Source organism: Quercus lobata, unplaced genomic scaffold, assembly GCF_001633185.2.
Source record: "Quercus lobata isolate SW786 unplaced genomic scaffold, ValleyOak3.0 Primary Assembly Scq3eQI_73, whole genome shotgun sequence".
NCBI classification, from domain to species: domain Eukaryota; kingdom Viridiplantae; phylum Streptophyta; class Magnoliopsida; order Fagales; family Fagaceae; genus Quercus; species Quercus lobata.
The window spans coordinates 1,224,297-1,243,097 of NW_022154703.1; the positions used below are offsets into that span (position 1 = coordinate 1,224,297).

An 18,801-nucleotide genomic window follows, 5' to 3' on the forward strand; every position below is an offset into this window, starting at 1 on the left:
CGGTTTTGGTTGATTTGGTGGGTTTTGGGTTTGTGATTGGGTTTTGATTTGGGTTGAGGCTGTGGGTGGTGAGTCAGGTGGCTTCGGTGGGTTGGGTTGATGTTGTGGGTTGTGGCTTCGATGGGTTGATTCAGGTGATTTAGGTTGAGGCTGTGGGTTGCGGCCGAATCATGGATTGCGTCTGAGATTGGGTTTTGATTTGGATTGAGGTTCTGGGTTGAGTTTCGATGGCTTGATTTCAGTGAGAGGTGAGTCACGGTGACTATGCTGTGTTTGTGGTTGTGGTTGAGAGGTGGAAGAGGAAGGTTGGTGGTGGTTGGATTGTGGGGTTTTTTTTTTTTTTTTTTTTTTTTTTTTGCTGTGGTTTGTGGTTGTTGATTGAGAAGTGGCGGAAGAGGAAGGTTGTTGGGGCCTAGATTGTGTTTTTTTTTCTTCTTCCTGCTGCTGTAGTTTGTGGTTGTGGATGGTGGGGCAACGGTGGAAGTGGCTGTTGCTGTTATGTTGTGATGGCTGTTGTGATGGTTTGGTTTTTTTTTTTTTTTTTTTCCTCTTTTGTTGAGGTTTTTGGATTTGGAATTTGTTGGTGTTGTTGCTATTGATGTTGTTGCTGTTGTTGATCGACGTTGATGTTATTGCTGTTGTTGATGATAATGGGGAGGAGATAATATATTATTTTAAGGTGTAGTAAATATTATTTTAATGTATAGAATTGAATGATAAAACATCTGAAAAATGGGATGTTGTAAAATGATATGGTAAAATAATAAAGTAGACTTTTGGTGTGTCAAAATGGCAATTTTTATACCACATCTGCTGTGGATGCTTTAACACTAAATATAGTTATAATACAATGTTTATTATTTCAAATATTTTTCTTACAATTTCCATAACAAATGAATCAAAATCATATACAACAATCAAAATCATATGAGCAATAATAATAATAGCACTAAGAGAATTACCTCGTAGGAAAGGACTAATCCTTTCCCTAGGAGAGAACTAGAGAGGGGTTTTTTTAAAGGTTAAATAGAAAGAAGAGAGATGTTTATTTGTGTTTGATTTTGGCAATTGACTTGCGAAGGAATAAGGAGAGGTGGAAGTACCTTATTTTAAGGGATATAGATAAGTGGTTATCTTTTAATCAAAATAAATAGTTAAGAAGTGCTACATCTACAACATTTTCACAACAAATTATAGGTGATTAGTTATTGTTGGTTATAATTTGAATCTATCACTAAAATTACTTTTTTGCCCACCAATAACAACCTGTCACTTAGGATTTATTGTGAAAATGTTCTAGATAAGGACGGAACTAGGATTCGAAGTTGGGGAGGGCCAAAGTATAAACACAAAAAAGTTTATGAAAATAAAAACTAACATCTACTCAAGCTTTGTTGAATTTCATCCTATTTATTAACATCATTGTAGGGATATTGGGCCCAAAAGTTCGTTATCTGTTTATATATTGGGTCTATGGCCGAATCCGAGGACGAGGGTTTGTCTGAGGAAGAGATATCTTTGTCAGAAGAAACTACGTTAGTAAGTAGAGAGATTAGTCTTGATCATAACAGTTCAAGGGGTGGGGCAAGGATAAGCACATCCTCGGCTAACCAATGCCGAGGTCCAAAAAGATTGTCTGTCGTCCCGGGTAATGTTCCAGGAAGTTCCGTTGGCGCAGATATGTATTATAGTGACATCAAACAAGGAGAAATCCTAAAAATATCTTAAGAGAAAGCTGCTGCCTCCGCATTAAATGCACTGCAGCTAACTCTCTAGCCGCATTAATGTGAAGGTAATACCTGAACAGTGGATTTCAGCCTTACAATTACTACATGAAGACTTATGGGGAGAGCTAATGGAACAAGTATCAAGACCAACCGTCTGGCATGCACGTGGAAGGTGGAGATGAAAAGGAGAGACAATATAAAAGAAAAAGGAGGGCACTAAAAGAAGGGATCGAAAAGGAAAGAGAAAATTACTATAGCATTAAGAACTGACTTTGTAATCAAATATGATAGAAATATATAAGAACAGATCTCCTTGGACTTTGCCAAGGACGATTTTCCTCATTATAAACCTGTCCATTTACATCTTCCTGTCTGATAAACCTACTTTTGTATTTGTCTAATTCATTAGAGCCCAGTTTTTTAATCCATTATCTACAAATTCATTGTTTTGGGCTTTTTGGGCCTCAGTCCATCTACCTATTAGGCTAGGAACTCAAATCTGGTCCTTACAATTATAATCTCATATTTTCACAATTTGGATTGATACTGATTTAATCGGTGGTAATTTTTTGGAATTTTGTTTGAAAATTTCCATGAATTGGGACATCAACACTAGAGGTAATGCTGCATTATTAACTTCAAATTATTTGTAATTTTTTCTCTTTAAAAAAATCAAATATTATAGATAATTTTCTCATCATCAACCATTCAAATAAAAGTTTCATTATTTCCATATTATATAGCTCTATAGTTTCAAAATTTAGTCCAAAAAATAAACCAAACAAACATACCCCACAAGCTACAACAACATTAATGTTAATAAATTATTTTCTAAAAATAGTTAATAATTCATAAAATAAACCAACAAACAAGCGTTATCAATTAATAACATTTATTACTAACCACTGCACACATTTGATTCATAGTTCCCACAAGCTTCACTTTTTGATTGCCAGTTTCCAATTTTTCTATTCTTTTTTTTTTTTATCTCATTTGTCCTTATCTGACCATCTCTTTTTTCAAATTCAAGAGTCAAGACTCAATCATTATTACAAAGGATGACTTCTTAAAATGTACACAGTAAACTCACACACACAAAACACATTGCACTATCAGTTTGTCACGGTGGCAAAATAGAGACAAAGTGGATAGACATCATAGAGAGAAATAAACTCATATCAGAGTAGAGAGAGAAATCAACTCAGATCTGAGAAGAGAGGACATACCTCAATTGATTCAACTCATGTGTTAGTGTGGACACAGTAGACAAGAAGAGACCAAGCCACTAGTTGTGAGCCATAGTACGACTGTTGATTGCCAACTGCAGTTTTCTTTTTGGTTTTCATGGGTTATATGTAAATATTTGAAGGAGGGGGGCAAAAAATATATTTTTTGAGGGAAATTTTAAATTTTCCAATTAGATATGTATACAATACTATATTTTTTTCAAAATTGGGCCGGGGGGGGGGGGGGAATGGCCTGTCTACCCTAACGTGGATCTGTTTCTAATTGTAAACATAGCATTTCTCTAAATAGTTAACTAAAAAAAAAATAGTGTATTCAAAATAGTATATTATTTGTTTTAGAGAAACTAAAATGTATTTTGGTAGGAGTTTTTTTTTTTTTTTTTAATGATAGTAATTAAGGAAAAATAATTTCTCATAATTAAGAGGAAGAGTAAGTGTCCCATTTAAAGTGGTGACATTTTGAACTTGAAGAGAGAGAGAGAGAGAGAGAGAGAGAGAGAGAGAGAGAGAGAGAGAGAGAGAGAGAGAGAGAGAGAGAGAGAGAGAGAGAGAGAGAGAGAGAGAGAGAGAGAGAGAGAGAGAAACTATCTATCTATAAAACCTTTTTTTTTTAAATCGAATTTGACAAAGAAACATGAAGAGGGAGAAAAATGAATGGAATTTTTTTTTAGTTTTCTATACTTTTTGATTCGAGGGTATTTTGGTATGTTAAATGGTGAGACCCAAGGAGAATCATTTTATTAGTAGATAAGCCCTTTCATACCTAAAAACTTGTTGGGATACTCTTTTTTTTTTTTTAGAATACTAAGGGTCCGTTTGGATACAGCTGAAAACTGAAAACTGAAAAACACTGTAGCAAAATAATTTTTAAATGTGTGAATAATACCGTGGGACTCATTTTTAATTAAAAAAGTTGCTGAAAAGTGAAGTTTGTGGGTCTCGTGACTGAAAAGTTGTTGAAAAGTTAATTAAAAGGTGCTGGAAAAGTTGATGAGGTGTGCACTATTCACACCTTTCCAGTCAACAATCACGGCACAAAGAATAAAAAAAAGGGTGAAACGGAGGCTAAGTATTTTTAACACACATACACATGTGGAGAATGTTTTTTTTTTAAGAAACTTATAGTGGTGTATATTTAAAAGGGCCTAACTCTTGGATGGCTCTAAATAAAGATAAAAATAAAAAAACAGTCCAACATTTAAAAATTGACCCAAAACAAAAGAAAAATCAACTTTGGGTTACCCAATCCAACCCAAAATTTTGAATGTCCTAACTCAAAACTGACCAAACTACACTGTGATACACTACAGCGCACATGGGACCATAAAATTAAGATATGGTGTAATGATGGTTTTTGCCAAACTAAATCTTGTAGTGTGGCGATAAAAATTGACCAAAACCACATTAAACGATTCCGTGAACACACCTACCCACGACCACGAGTCTACAAACACTAAAAACTTCACTCTATCACATAGAGTTTACACTCTCTACCTTTAGATTTATTATATTTCTCCGCCAAGAAATTGCCTTTTTTGTGTCAAAACCCCAAATCACACCCTAAGATAGTGTGAATTTCATTTTACTTCTCTTAGTCTTTAATATTTTTATCAAGTTTGTCCTTCCATCCTCTATGGCTCTATCATTTTTATAATTGTCATTAAATATAATAAAACAACATCGGTTCACATTTTGACAATTACTAAACAAAATAACCAAAATATTTTAAAAAAAATTATTAAAGTTCAAGGATTAAAATGATAAGAATAAATTTTATGAGCGAAAATAATGATTTATATAAGGTTGTAATTTAAATTTTAGCTTACTTATTTGTTTGGGTGCGTCTTTTAGTTACTGGGTCAATAGTTTTTAAAGAATCTTTTTTTTTTTAATGGTGAAATGTTGGGCCCATGGTCCACAGTCTTTCTTGTCAATCCTAGGGGCCCTTCAATCTGGTTTTCTGAATGATGGTATAGAAGAGCATACATGCCATTATCAATCTAATCGTATATTTTTTGGTAGAAATCTAATCGTATATGGTTTGATATATTTTCGGGATATGCATGATTTTGTTTTTTAAAAGGATATGCATGAATCAATTGACAAAGACAAGTGACCAAACAACTGCTAAAGAAAAGAAGGGAATGGATGGATAATTATTAGGGACATTCAAATTTCTGATTTCGATTTTTCTAGATTTAAAAAACGTGGTATTAAATTGAAAGCCACTTGAACAAACTGCATCTACATTCTAGAACCTGACATTATCAAATCATTAATTATAATTAATTCATGTGCCCAAACTTTACTCCCTCCTGGTGTTGAAAAAGAAAAACCAATGGGCGCCACCGACAACATAGCAGGGCATCTAAGTTGCAAGACAAAAATATACCCAAAGAGGATGAGTGGTCCACAACAGCATATATTCAAAAAGAATCAATCCAATTCTTCATTACAGAACTTAAGCCCATCATTTTTTGGACAAGATGTTAGTGCAGTAGTTGAGCAAACCAAGATATCAAAGTTGCTGCAAAATCACTTACAAAAGTCTTCCACATCACAACACTTAATTATGCACTGATTTCAACGTACCACTTCAAGCCTGTGAAAATTCTTGTTTTTATGGTTTTTGCCAAATTGTCATTAGATTTATTGTTTTCAATACAGATCATCATTATCCCTCTGCAGCATCCAAAATGAAGTTCACTGTTCAACATTTCAATCATACACAATACACACCTAATCCTTTGCGCACACCCCCTTAATTCATAGCAATAACAAGTTATAGCATCCAGATTTACGAGAACATAGCAATAATGCACTACTTAAGCAAGATACCATTCATATGACAATCTCATAAACATGACATCTCTAATGACAGTTTCAAAAACATTCCCACTTTACTAGCTTTCATATGTTATAATGAGCTTGAGTACAATTCATCCATTTAGCCTTCTCTTGGGAGTTCGTAAAGAAATAAAATGGAATTGAATGAAATGATCATAAAGGAATAGAATGGAAAAGAATTAAGTAATCTTATTTGAATGTTTTAAAATAGCGGTATGGATAGAAGGAATGCAAGGTTTAGTATGTGCGATGACAACAGAATGATCATTATGAATAAATCACATCTGTAACCTAAATAAGATTGTTCAAATCCACTCTATGATGCTAATAATAATTCCTTTATACCAGTACTCGTCAAATGATGAACAATTTCAAATAATTTTGAAGGATCATCTCACAAGGTCGATAATTTCATCTGTCGCATCATTCAATCAAGACACTAAACTTAAACCTAAAGTACAAATTAGTAATTTCTAGAAACAGAACACTACAAACAATTGATACAACCAATCCACCCCCTTATACAAATTACAACCATTAATCATACAAATAACAATTACTCTGCGCAGATTATAAATGCAGCAAGACTGACAACAAAATGCATGAATACCAGGAACACAATTTCAGCCATAGCTCAATCGGTTATCCATAGGCTTCACTGTTGTCTGACGTCGGGGAATTCCAATTTCACAGGAATTGACTCTGGCAGCAAACCGTAGTGAGCAAAGTGACTCACCAACTGAAGAAGGATCAGGGGAGATATTTACAAACATCAAGGTTTTGGAATCTCCACCTAGGCATGGCTGTTTATGCATAGAATAAAAAAGTACATTATTATAAAGCAACAGTGCAATATGAAGATTACAAGCATATAATTAAAAAGTTCAAAGAAACAACTGTACCTGGAGAAGATATGTCAGTTTTGAGTTCCTAAAAGGAACATGGTCCTCCTTCTTTGCCAATGCAAATATTACATCAGCCAGCGAAGATAAACTTTTGTTTATAGCCTGATTGCAAAAAATTAGCATATGATCATATTAAAAAGGTGAACATTAAAACAACAAAAGAAGTGGGTTATTAATGGAATTCATCAGATTGAAACCTGAGTTTCCTTCAAACGGTCTCCAGTTGACCCACTCTTGGATAGGCGCTCACTTCCAGCAAGATCTATGAGGTTTAACACCCCCTGTACTTGTTGCTCAGTGCTCTAGCAAAGCAGAAAGAGTAGTATGTCAACAGTTAAAAACATACATGAGTGCTTTGAACACAAATAGGAATACAGAATTACTAGTTAAGGTACCTCATTTACACCAGATATACGCAATGTAAAAACAAAATGGCTTCTCGAGGACTGCTCATTCATTTGCGTCCTACCCACAGACCTAAAAGACCCAAAGGCAACAACCATTCCATTAAATTTATTCATCCAATTAACAAGATTAGAGGAAAGCTCAATGAAAAGCATAATTAGAGGAAAGCTCAATGAAAAGCATAAACCGTGTTCTATCATCACTAAAAGAAAATACATTAGTTATGCACAATCCACAAAAGAACAATGATATTGTGCGTTTGTGTGTGTGAAATCTTGAAAACTGAAATTGACTAAGCCTTGTCATAGGCCCCATGAAACTTGGTAAAATTATCTAAGCCTTTTCCTATGCCTCATGAAACTTGACTGTTTAACCCTTACAATACTTTAAAAAGCATTGGCATTTCTCATTTCAAATTTCTACAACAGAAAAGCATTCCTAGAGCAGATACTATAATTCCACTTTTACACAACTCCAGTGGATGTGCAGAAAAACAAAACCTGCAGAACAATGTAGAAAGCTCCTAAGTTGTTACCTGCTGTGTGCAGCCTGTTGTAGAAGGGAGGATATCTCATTTATGCTACAAACATCAACTATAGTAAGGTCAGAAACATGTGTATTTCCATTCATATCATGCTTAATTGTATACTGTTTTCCAGGAGCCCCATTTTCTGTCCGTGACATGTCCAGACCACTTGATCGATTTGTTGACAATAAATCACGGATGGTCTCATTGTAAATCTCCAACATTGAAGCCTACACATGTTTATAAGGAATTGTTAGAGTTTCACAAGCAAAAATAAGCAGATTAATGACAGAAGTTCAAGATAGTTTACCTGCATTTTGTATTTCCAGCCCTGAGCTTGAAGGGACTGACTTGTCTGGAAGATTTGTTCCAGTGAACGTGGTATCAGCCCTTTCTGCACAGAAGTTTCTGGTCTACCCATCATGGTATAAGTTTTGCCTGATCCCGTTTGCCCATAAGCAAATATGCAAACCTACCAAAACATTACACGAACATTAGATTAATGAAAGTTCAGAATTAAAAAGCCAATCAAACTTCTGAAACAGATGATACACAATCAAATAAAGCTTAAACTTTAGCCTAACATTACAAATGCATTTCCATGCATTTCACAGTAAAATATTGTTGAATCTGATTATAAGTTCCCAGTTACCTTTTTTTTTTTTAAAGCATTTCATCCATAATAAAGTCATTGACAGATAAACATAATGTCATGAAATTAACACCAACACCAAGACACCATGCCATAGTGCAACTTCAGCTAGAGACAACCCAACAACAACTTAACCATACAATAAAATGAGTTCAACCAAAAAGGCAATACAAAAAACCAAATGAAATCCAACAATAGCTTTACACTTGTAGCCCCATATCAAAGACCAAAACAACTCAAACCCAATACAATTCAAAATTGAGGATAAACCCCTAATAAACAAGTTTGTAAGAAATCTTACATCCCTACTACAACCAACAAAAATTTATTAGTCGCATCATAGTGATAGCATCTTGAGGAGATACTCTAATCATGCGTCAATTACAAAATATTCTTTCAACTTATTTGACATTTTGGTTAACTTAGGTAGAGCAATTAACACCTGATCTTGAACTGGAAAGTTGCAATCATGTGAAAACACCATTTATCAAAATGCAAGAACTAGAACCTTGATAGAACATATTCTAATGCATTATGCCAGATTTTTTTTTTTTTTGGATAAAATGCATTATGACAGAATTGAAAAGAACAACTTGCAAGCACAACAAATTACCTTATAACCATCAAGGGCACTCTGTACCAACTGTGATATTTCAACAAAAACATCCTGCTGAGAAGCCTCATGAGAAAACACTTTGTCAAATGTGAAAGGATACTTCTGTCCTGCTGACATTAAGTAGCATTAGATTAAAGAATAAGACCTTTGTTTTTAACAAACAACAAACTTGTAATGTGTAACAAGGTGTCTAAGTCAAAAGATTCTCCTATAGCCTTCTGAAGTTCCACTAGGATTAAAGGCAAAGAAACATACCACTTTGTACCAAATCAATGCCCCGGCCAAGAGTTTCCGTTGATGTAGGGTAAGCAATTACTGTGGATTCTGTTCCAACTCCATCTTCAGGCAACAAAGGACGCACTCGGCAAAATACCCGAATGTTCCCTTTTAGTTCCTGCAATAAGAGGCACTTTAGTACAAGCCACATAATGCTAGACAAGGATTCAAGGAAAGAGGAAAACAGAATTACCAAAATTGTGTTGTGCAGCTTTTTTCTTAACTTCTCTCCTTCAATAAGTTGAAACTCTGCATCTGCCAGTCGCTCTTGTAGTTCACACACAGTTCTCTTTTGCTCTTCAAATTCTGTCCTTGTTTCTGAAGCAGATAAATCAGCCATCTAATAAAGAAAATAAGCATTATTGTTGGATTAGCTCAATCACATGTACAAGACATGTCATAATCTACAAGCATGCTAATAATGTCCAGAGTAGAACTTGTAAAACTTGTACAAAACATAAGCAACCCTTCCTACAACTTGTAAACTATCAGCATTACCTTTAGTTTCTCATTTGCAGCAGTGAGTTGATGCTGCAATGTCCGAATGTGCTCCCTTTGGGAAGAACATGTCTCCTATAAAAGGACCCAAAATCTTACAGTTAGTGAAGTCAAGATTATCAATAAACTATAAATTAGTTTGATAATAAATTAATCGGGACAAACCTCCAAGGCATTTGATTTTATCGTCAAATTATCCAATTCTGCACAAGATTTCCCAGTAAATTCTTTGTACTTCACTATTTCAGCAGTTAAAGCCTGCATTTGTGTCACTTGGCGATCGCGGTCGTCCCTCACTTGTTGCAATTCCACTCGAAGGCATCTAAGTTCATTTGATAATGATTCTTTTTGCTTTATCACCTCTTCCTGTGAAGCCTAAAAGAATGAACAAGACAAAACACCAATCAAGACACCTCCAAAAGTTGCAGATTTTTACTGAAGATGAAAAGTGCTTCTAGTGCCATCTGCCAAGCAAATCACCACTGAATTTATGAATTCCAAACCCCTGAATATTTTTTGTTAACAATTTTGTAACTTCTTAAATTCATTGTCTAATCAATTTACATTTAAGATCAAGAGCGTATAAATAAGTCACCTAATAGATTTCTTGTTTTAATATCTCAATATATAGCTTCTATTCAATAAAGGTTGACTTTATAGCAAAAACCATTGTTATTAATACCGTTTCGGACCCCGTTTCAGTTTGTCCAGTGGAATGGAATATTTCGGTACAGGCCGATTTCGGCACAGGCCGATTTCGGCGTACCGTTTTAGGGTGTTTCGGAGTTCTTAAAAAATAATCTATATATATTCTTGTAGAACATAAAATTGTCAATTCTAATAAATAAATAACTAAATATCAAATAATACAAATCATTTAGTCTTAACTCTTAAGTTTTAAACATCAATAACTTGAAATATAACATCAATTTAACATCACACAATAAGGAGATTACAAGACAATAACTAAATATCAAATAATACAAGATCTACTCCTCCTCATCATCATCTATGAGAGAAGGATCAAATTCATCATCAAAAGAACTCCCAAATATAACTTCTTCTTTTTTAATAACAGGCCAAATCTAGTACCGGCCGAAATTTACATCTCGGCCGGAATTGGCCGGAATGATTGGAATAGACCGAAATGGCCCGAAATTTGACCCGAGGTGGAACGTGGGGTATTCCGGTACCAGTTTGCATACCGGTACGAAAAATTTCGGCCGTTCCGACCGGAACAGAACGAAATCAATAACAATGGCAAAAACAAGTTGCCTAAGACAAGAGCAGCACTAAGACAAGAGCTTCCAGACCAGACAACCTTGAACTTAATTTCTTAAATTAGACCAGATAAGAACTTAATTGTTCATATCAGGCCATGTCAATAAGTGAGGTTCAAAAGGGAATCATAACAATAGTAATGATATGTCTTCCACAATATTTAAAAATTTATCCAAAACAACAAAAAATTCAATATGCATAATAGAATCACAAATTAATTATTTTAATAATAATAATAATAATAATAAGTATTATTATTATTATTATTAATTTTAAAAATAAAAAAAAATAAATAAATAAAATAAACAAAAAACCAATACAAAGCAATTTGTCAAACTTCATTTAATTTTACAAAATTAATTTTGGGAAAACATATGGCATACAAACACAACTGCTGTCATACATGAATATTGCACCTAATAACTTACTTTGAATGAAGCTAATTGGTCTTGCAATGCCTTATTGTGACACCTTAAATTGCTGAGATTCTCCACAATAGTCAATTTCTCCATTTCAACTCGTTTGAGTGACTCACTAATTGTTTCATTATCCTTTTGAAGTTTGCCGTTATACTGTTGTAAACTCACATTGTATTCTTGTCCTCGCTTGTACATATCTTCAAATGAGGCTGCCTGCATATTCAACAATTTTTTGGGGAGAGAATATCATTACATTGGTCATCTGGCAATCCACAGAGTCCAACTAACTTAATGACACACAACTACTAAGACTAACATTAAAAATTCACAAAATTTGTAGGAAGATAATTACCAATCTTCGCTATATAGATGATAAATGCGAGACATCCAAATTATGAATTTATATTACCTTTTGTTCAGCAGCTAATTTCTCCTGCCTAGTTTTTTCAAGCTGAGCTGAAAGAGAAGCTTGCAACTTCTCACCAGCAACTCTTGCTTCTTTTTCTTTTCTATGACATTCGATTGCATCCTAGTCATCAAACCACAATAAAAATGAGATGTAGAAACAAACAGGTATAGCCTGTACACAAAATGCAATGACCGAAAAACTTACCAACTTATCTGATTCTTCTTTTGCAACTCTATCTTCCAAAGAAGAGATGGTTTTCCGCAAGTCTAAGATAATCACATTTAACTCCTCCACCTTGTTTTTCATCTCCAGCTCTAAGAAAATAAAAATGAATCTACATTATGAAGTTTCCCAATTAACAAGAACTGCAATATTAGGAACTTCAACACATGAGAAACCACATTCATTAAATGAAGGCGTAGTGATATAAACAATATATTTCTTTCTTAATAAAATCCTTATCTTAAAAACAAACAAAAAAACCAACAAACAAAAAAAAGCCCACCCCAGCATCAATGTTTCCAATATCAATAATTTCTACATTCACCAAAAATTTTCTACATTGTGACCAATTCCTTTCATTAAGAACAATTATACTTTGCCTAAATTGAATTATGTATTGCTAATTATTATCCCATGTATCATGAATAGTGTATACTTCACAAGATCTAGACATGAGAACACCACTAGCATGAGTATACACTATTCATGAAACACATGAACCTTTTCAAGTGTGTAAGAGGCATAATGATAAATTCAAACAGACATGCACAAATACAGTAAATAAAAATTTACTAAGATGTTTGATTAATGTCAGTACAATGCAAAAGATGAGTACCAGTATCTGTGCACTTCTTCTCAACAGCTTCAATCGAACTTTGAAGCTTTTCCTTCTCAAGAACATGGTTTTGTTCAACTTGTTGGAACCATTTTAAGCAAAGTTTGAGCCTCTTAATATAGTCAATCGCGTTATCCAGCTTCACCTGCCAACCATATAAATAATAACTCAGAATAACAAACCCACAAACCAATTTAGCTTAAACCCCAAGTTTCAAAATTCATGAGACAAAAATTATAACCTTAAGAGGATCAAGCTTCTTCCCCTTCAACTTCTCATTCAACAATGCCTCAACCTCCTCCTTTGTAAACTCCACAGTTCCACACTCCGACCCCTCACCACTTCCCACATCACTAGTAGCCGTAACATCTTGTCTACTGTTTACCTCGGAAAACGCTTGCCGCCCACGGCCCCTGCTCGCCGCCAACGGTGGCCCCACCATTCTTCCTGCTCCGATTCTCCGACGCTTGTCTAAAGGAACCTCCTCATTACCATCCTTTTTCTAAAGCACAAAAAGTACATGAATTTAAACGCAACACAAAAAGGAGAAACCAAATTTCAATCCATTTCAAACCTAATACACAACATAAATTCACTTGCATCTCACTTTTTCCCATTCAATTACTTATATTTTCTCAGCATCCAAACAGTGGGTTAAGTGAAATTAGGGTTCTAGTCTTCTAGATCCTAAATTTTCCATTACATACACAAAATTGACAGAACCACAGATCCAGAAATCAGGTATCTCTTATTTTCTTCTATTTTCCCTAATTTCTCAGCAACCAAACAACACTACTAGAAAATTTTAAAAAAAAAAAAAAAAAAATTGAATGAAACCAAAAGCTTACAGTGAAGGGACTACGGGGAGGTCGGTTCTGGTTACGAGAAGCCATTTTTGAAGACGAAATACGAATTGCACTAAGAATCACAGCGCTATTCCGACGAGTTTTCGGCGTAGCATCTAAAAATCTGGGTCGTCGATCTGCGGAAATGGACTGTAGTTGATGGATAAAAGAGAGAGAGAGAGAGAGGAAAGAGATCGAAGTGTTTGTGTTTTGGGGAAAAAAGAAAAAACTCTTTTGAGGATTTGGAAGGTTAATTTGGGAAGTTAGGGTTTGCAGAGAGAGAGAGAGAGACAGAGAGAGAGAATGAAATTTGAATTTGGATCTGGCGGTACATCTAAAACGCTCCTCGATAGAGACGTTGCCTTTTTATTGGGCCGAACCGGATCTTTACCGGCCCATATTACCCACTTAAGCCCAAATTCTTCTTATGGTAATTTAATTACTACAGTTTCTCAAAACAAAAACAAAACAAAACAAAATTTACTACAGATTCTGGATTTTTTTTTTTTTTTAATAAATGATTGAAGATTTTGCATTTGAAAATAATTTATCTAGATTTTTTTGGAAAAAATTTATCTAATTTTTTTTTGCTAAAAATACTGTAAATAAAATAATTTTAAAAAAAAAAACTAAATAAAATAAGCGGATTTTTGTTGCTGATAGTATTATAAAAAAAAAAAAAAATTTTAAAACTAAAAACTAACTTATAATCTAATCTAAAACACATACGCTAATCTATGTTATTTTTCGACATTTTAAAAATAAGCTATTTAAAAAGTGACTACTTAAAACTAATGTGAGATTTGAAAAAGTTGTCGGATGTATTATGTATGTCTTCCTCTCCTCTCTTTGCTCAAAACAACTTGACCCAAAATGAAAATATAAATTTGAGGAATTTCGAGATCATAGCAATGTAAATAATGGTACAGAAAACATTACAACAGCCATACACATCCAAGAATGATTGAATGAAAGCAAAAAATGATAGAAGGAAGCAAAGCAGAGAGAATCACAATCAACAATGGAACAGTAGAAATTAAAAGTAAGCTGTATATTACCATTTACCTCACAGGAAGTATTGGATGCCTGGAGAGTGGAGACTGTATGATGAAATAGTTTATGGCTTCTCTTTGAAAAATGAGAGAGAAGAGGTGGGGGGGAACCTTTTAAAAATCAAATGGAGCGCTTTTCATTAATTGTTTTAAAACTGCCAATTACTTGGATTAATACTAATAAATTTAAAACCCAGTGAGGAAACATTTTGAATTCTGAATTAGTTTGGAATTTTGGAATTGTATTGCTTATGAAAAGATTCAATTAATGTTGGACCGAAATTTGGACCAATAAATTTTTTACAACAAAATCCAACTCAAGCTTATTTAGCACCCATTCATGGCTTCTCAAATTAAGGACAATTGCTATAGATAGTTATCATCTTAGATTTCTTACCTAAAGAAGCCAGGGATAAATTTCTTTTTTTTTTTTTTTTTTAATTCTATAGTTGTTGGAGTTGGGATTTGAATCTCAAACATCTTTGTTGAAAACACTAACAGCTATTAGTTGAGTTACAACTTACAAGACACTTGGCAAAAAACTAGTTTCAACAATTGCTTGTTGAGATTGTTACGTTTTAGACTGTAGTTGTTGTAGGCTTGTAGTACAGGATAATCAAGTTGTTTGATTAATCCAATTATGCCAAATCAATTTTTTTGTAATCAATATAAGCATGCAATGGAAAATTAATATTATTGTTGATGCTCATTTGGGAAGCTCAGTAGAAGGAAGAAGCCCAATAATATGGGCAGAAACGAGTTAGTGAGTGGATAGAAAAACCATTAAGCCCAAATAGCAAGAATAATGGATCATAGGCCCATAAAATAAACAAATGAGCCTCAAGGAAGCAAATGGGCCTAAAGGAGCCCGGAGAGAGAAGTAGCAAATCCACGGGCAATATGTAATGTAGAAAAGTAAGAATGGGCCACAACAAGCTCGAAGTAATGTAAATAAAGAAAGTAAAGGGTTGATGGAAAACCCATGAGCCCTAAGGATGAAGGATAAGGTAATTGGGTCAGGGAATCCCAAAGGAGTTAGTAAAAGCCCATGGGAACGCAGAATTAGAAAAAAGGCCAAGGATGCCCAAGGAAAGCAAATGGGCCAAGAATGCCCAAGAAGAAATAAATGAGACAAAGGAGCCCACAAGCAATGTAATAAAAAAAAGCTCAAAATGGCATGAGTATGAATCCAATGACCATATTGAGTCATTGAGAAAAGAATAAGTAACAGGCCCAAAGAAACCCAGCAAGCTTGGGTCAAATAACATCACAATAGGAATGACAGAGTGGTGCGACAGGAAATGGTAGCAAGACTACAGAAGGAGTAAAAGAGTAGGCTGAAGGAAGAAAAGCCCACAATCAAGCAAAACCTAGCCCCTAACGGGAGCAGGCCATAAAGAATGAGAAATCATAAAATAGCTCACGCCATAAGAGGTCAAGGATGGGCGGCAGAATATGCAGACGAGCTTCCAGACCATGGTAAACACATGAGCAGTGGACAAGTTTTGGACATACACAAAAGTGGAGCAGGCGCAAGGCCCAAACATTACTAGCTTGTACCCAACCAATACAAGAAGTGGTGGGTCGTGGGTCAGAGGTAAGAAAGGGTATGGTCTAGCGGTGGGGAGAGGGGAAAACCTATTCTAGGGTTCCTGCTCAGGTTCTTTTGGGGAAAATGTCTCGTTAGGATGACATACCACCCAAAAGAAGTAAGGATGAGTTAGAACCACTAGATGCATGCCATGAGGGATAGTAAGAGAGAATACCCACACCGTGGCGGATAAGAATGCCATGGTAAGCAAGCAAACAAAATAATCTTCTTTGTCTAGTAATGGAGAGTGGCGCGGCCAGCACAGGTAAATGGTGATGGCTGGACAACTAACAAACCAGTGATGGTTGGCAAAGATACTCAGATCAGACAAAGGTAGTTAAAAGCTAAAATGGTAAAAGCCAGTCACAGCAGGTAGTATATAAAGGACCCTTGTCATGCACAATAGAGGGGGATCATCAGAACGATAATAGTAACTATTAAGAGAGAATCACAACCTTACTAGATGGGTAAGCACTGAGAAAAGAAAAGAGGGGAGAAAAGAATTAGAAATAACAAAAAGTAGGAAGAAAAGAGAGAATCAATAAGAGAAAACGGAGAGTGTAGCTAGATTGGCAGGTATGCACCAATAGGTTAATCTCTTCTCTCCCTCTAAAGACATACTCTCTGCCAGAAGCAAAGGATTCTTTTGGGCACAAGCCATTCAGACCTATTTCCCTCAAAGTGATTAATTTCTATGGCAGGATCTTCCTGAGAGAATATTCACATTGAGAAAAAATGTTTCCCTCCTTGGTCTTGGTCCTGCAACATTACTTGGCATGACGGATTGATCTTTTCTTTCTTTGATAACTCATTTCTTCCCTATTTACTTCTGCCATTTTTCTTTACAAGGTGTTTCTTATTGTTGTGGTCTTCATTTTAATTAGGGATCCTTTATTTATTCTGTCTGATGACAAAAGTGCTTTCTTTTATTACTATTATTACATCTACTTGCCATAACTCTTCCATAGCAACTTTGCCTGCTATGGGCATGTGACCAAAGTTTTGGCAAACGGAGCATAGTTTGTGCACAAACCGGACCAAAATGAGTTACAGTTAGATCAGTCCCAACTCTCTTATCCAGAATATTTGGGCCCTCAGTGTAGCAAGAGATAGTCCAAGCCCAAAATCACAAAAAGGCCCACCACAACTGTCACTAATCACATAAAATCAAATACAATGGAGACAGTGATATAGTGATGCAAGGAAAATCAATAGAAAAACAATTATAAATGAAAAACCACCACAAGGAAAACCTTCCCATGAAGCAAATCCACTATCAAGAGAAAAGTTTTGCAATCTCAAGACTTACCTTTTTCTAAACTCTACAACTTGTAGACAACTTTCAAAGAAAACCTTTTATGACCAAAACCTCCAATTAACTCCATGAACCTCTTAAAGGTATTTTTTTACAGTAACAAGTCAATGATAGATGATATGGTTTATGCTTCTTCACCAGCAAATCTTTAGATCTATACTTGAATATCCTTGGTATGGTGAAATTAGGAAAAACTGGGTTACACAACCCTAGCCACACAAAAAAGGAAGTTGTCTCTCCTCTAAAAACTTCTTTAGGGTCAACTCATAAAATCTCTTTTATATCCCAACAAGTAGGGCTTGAATTAATGCTAAAACAAACAAGTTATTAGAACTTTTACATAACTAATTTGTGTAGTTTTGATCGATCGAGAGGAATCAAGGTTAGAGTCAAGGCAGCTCGACTGATCAAGTGAAATCGAGCTTGCATTGAGCTTACATAAACTTCACTTTATTAAATTTTTCAAGGCTTGACATGTCAAGGTGGTGTCGGGGTCACAAAAAGTTCACTTTCTTGAGCTTATATTGAGTAATCTTCGAGTCTTCAACTTGATCATCAATTACAACTCTAAGACGCAACCAAACTCACAATTTGATATGGTTTGCCAACACTAACACATGGCCCTAACAAAAACTCTGCCATATCCATAGAGGTTGTGAGTCACCAATTATCAAAGCAGTGGTTAATATACTTTCCATCTTCTTGATAAATAAAACTTGCTTCATCACACACACTTTGCACATGTGATGAGGTTTTTTTTTTTTTTTTTTTTTTTTTTTTTTTTTTTTTCTAATCTCATAATTTCTCTTTTTAAAAAAAAAAAAAAAAGATAAGTTTGTTTTGAAGACATGGATTAGTAGGACAGTATCCTATTTTGCATTTATTTTAAGTGGAGTTGGAGATATATTTTTATCAGATTGTCCTTAAATATTTTTCTCCTGTTAAACGTAAGGTTTAGAAGTATTTCTAAATCACATAAAAATCCAATTTAAATAGGAGAATTCTCTTATAAATAGTATATATATATATATATAAACACTAGCCTCTGATTACGCGCTCATGCATGTGCTTAGAGGCTCTTCTATTTTTTTTTGGGTAAAGGTTAATGATATGCATCCATTATAATTCAGGTGTGGTGAGTGTGTGTGCTCAAAAACTCTTTTTTTTTTTTTTTTTTTTTTCACAAATATATTAGTAATATTAGTAATATGGTTGTATATAATGGTCAATTACCCTCATTGTTGTATATATTTTGTGCTTTGAAATAGAGTTAAGTATTTGCGCAAAAATAAATAAATAAAGTACCATATAATGAATTAATACGTTCATAGTTTTATTGATTAATAGTAGAG

The 18,801-nt window shown here is 34.5% G+C and overlaps 1 protein-coding gene across 2 annotated transcripts; it reads right to left on the reverse strand.

Moving 5' to 3' along the window:
* Positions 1–6,108: 6,108 nt before the first annotated feature.
* LOC115972801 (kinesin-like protein KIN-14C) lies at positions 6,109–13,803 on the reverse strand. Of its 2 annotated transcripts, none has more exons than XM_031093051.1 (17): positions 13,495–13,803; positions 12,888–13,148; positions 12,647–12,791; positions 12,013–12,122; positions 11,809–11,928; positions 11,409–11,612; positions 9,865–10,074; positions 9,700–9,774; positions 9,395–9,541; positions 9,181–9,319; positions 8,923–9,035; positions 7,968–8,129; positions 7,667–7,887; positions 7,122–7,203; positions 6,924–7,028; positions 6,724–6,828; positions 6,109–6,624 (listed from the first exon to the last, which is right to left on the reverse strand). In XM_031093051.1, exons 1-17 carry the CDS (start codon positions 13,537–13,539, stop codon positions 6,445–6,447), a joined length of 2,424 nt encoding a protein of 807 aa, XP_030948911.1. In that variant the 5' UTR covers positions 13,540–13,803; the 3' UTR covers positions 6,109–6,444. The 2 variants fall into 2 exon arrangements, with proteins under 2 accessions (XP_030948911.1, XP_030948912.1); XM_031093052.1 differs by having other exon boundaries at positions 8,923–9,032; positions 13,495–13,802.
* Positions 13,804–18,801: the final 4,998 nt, after the last annotated feature.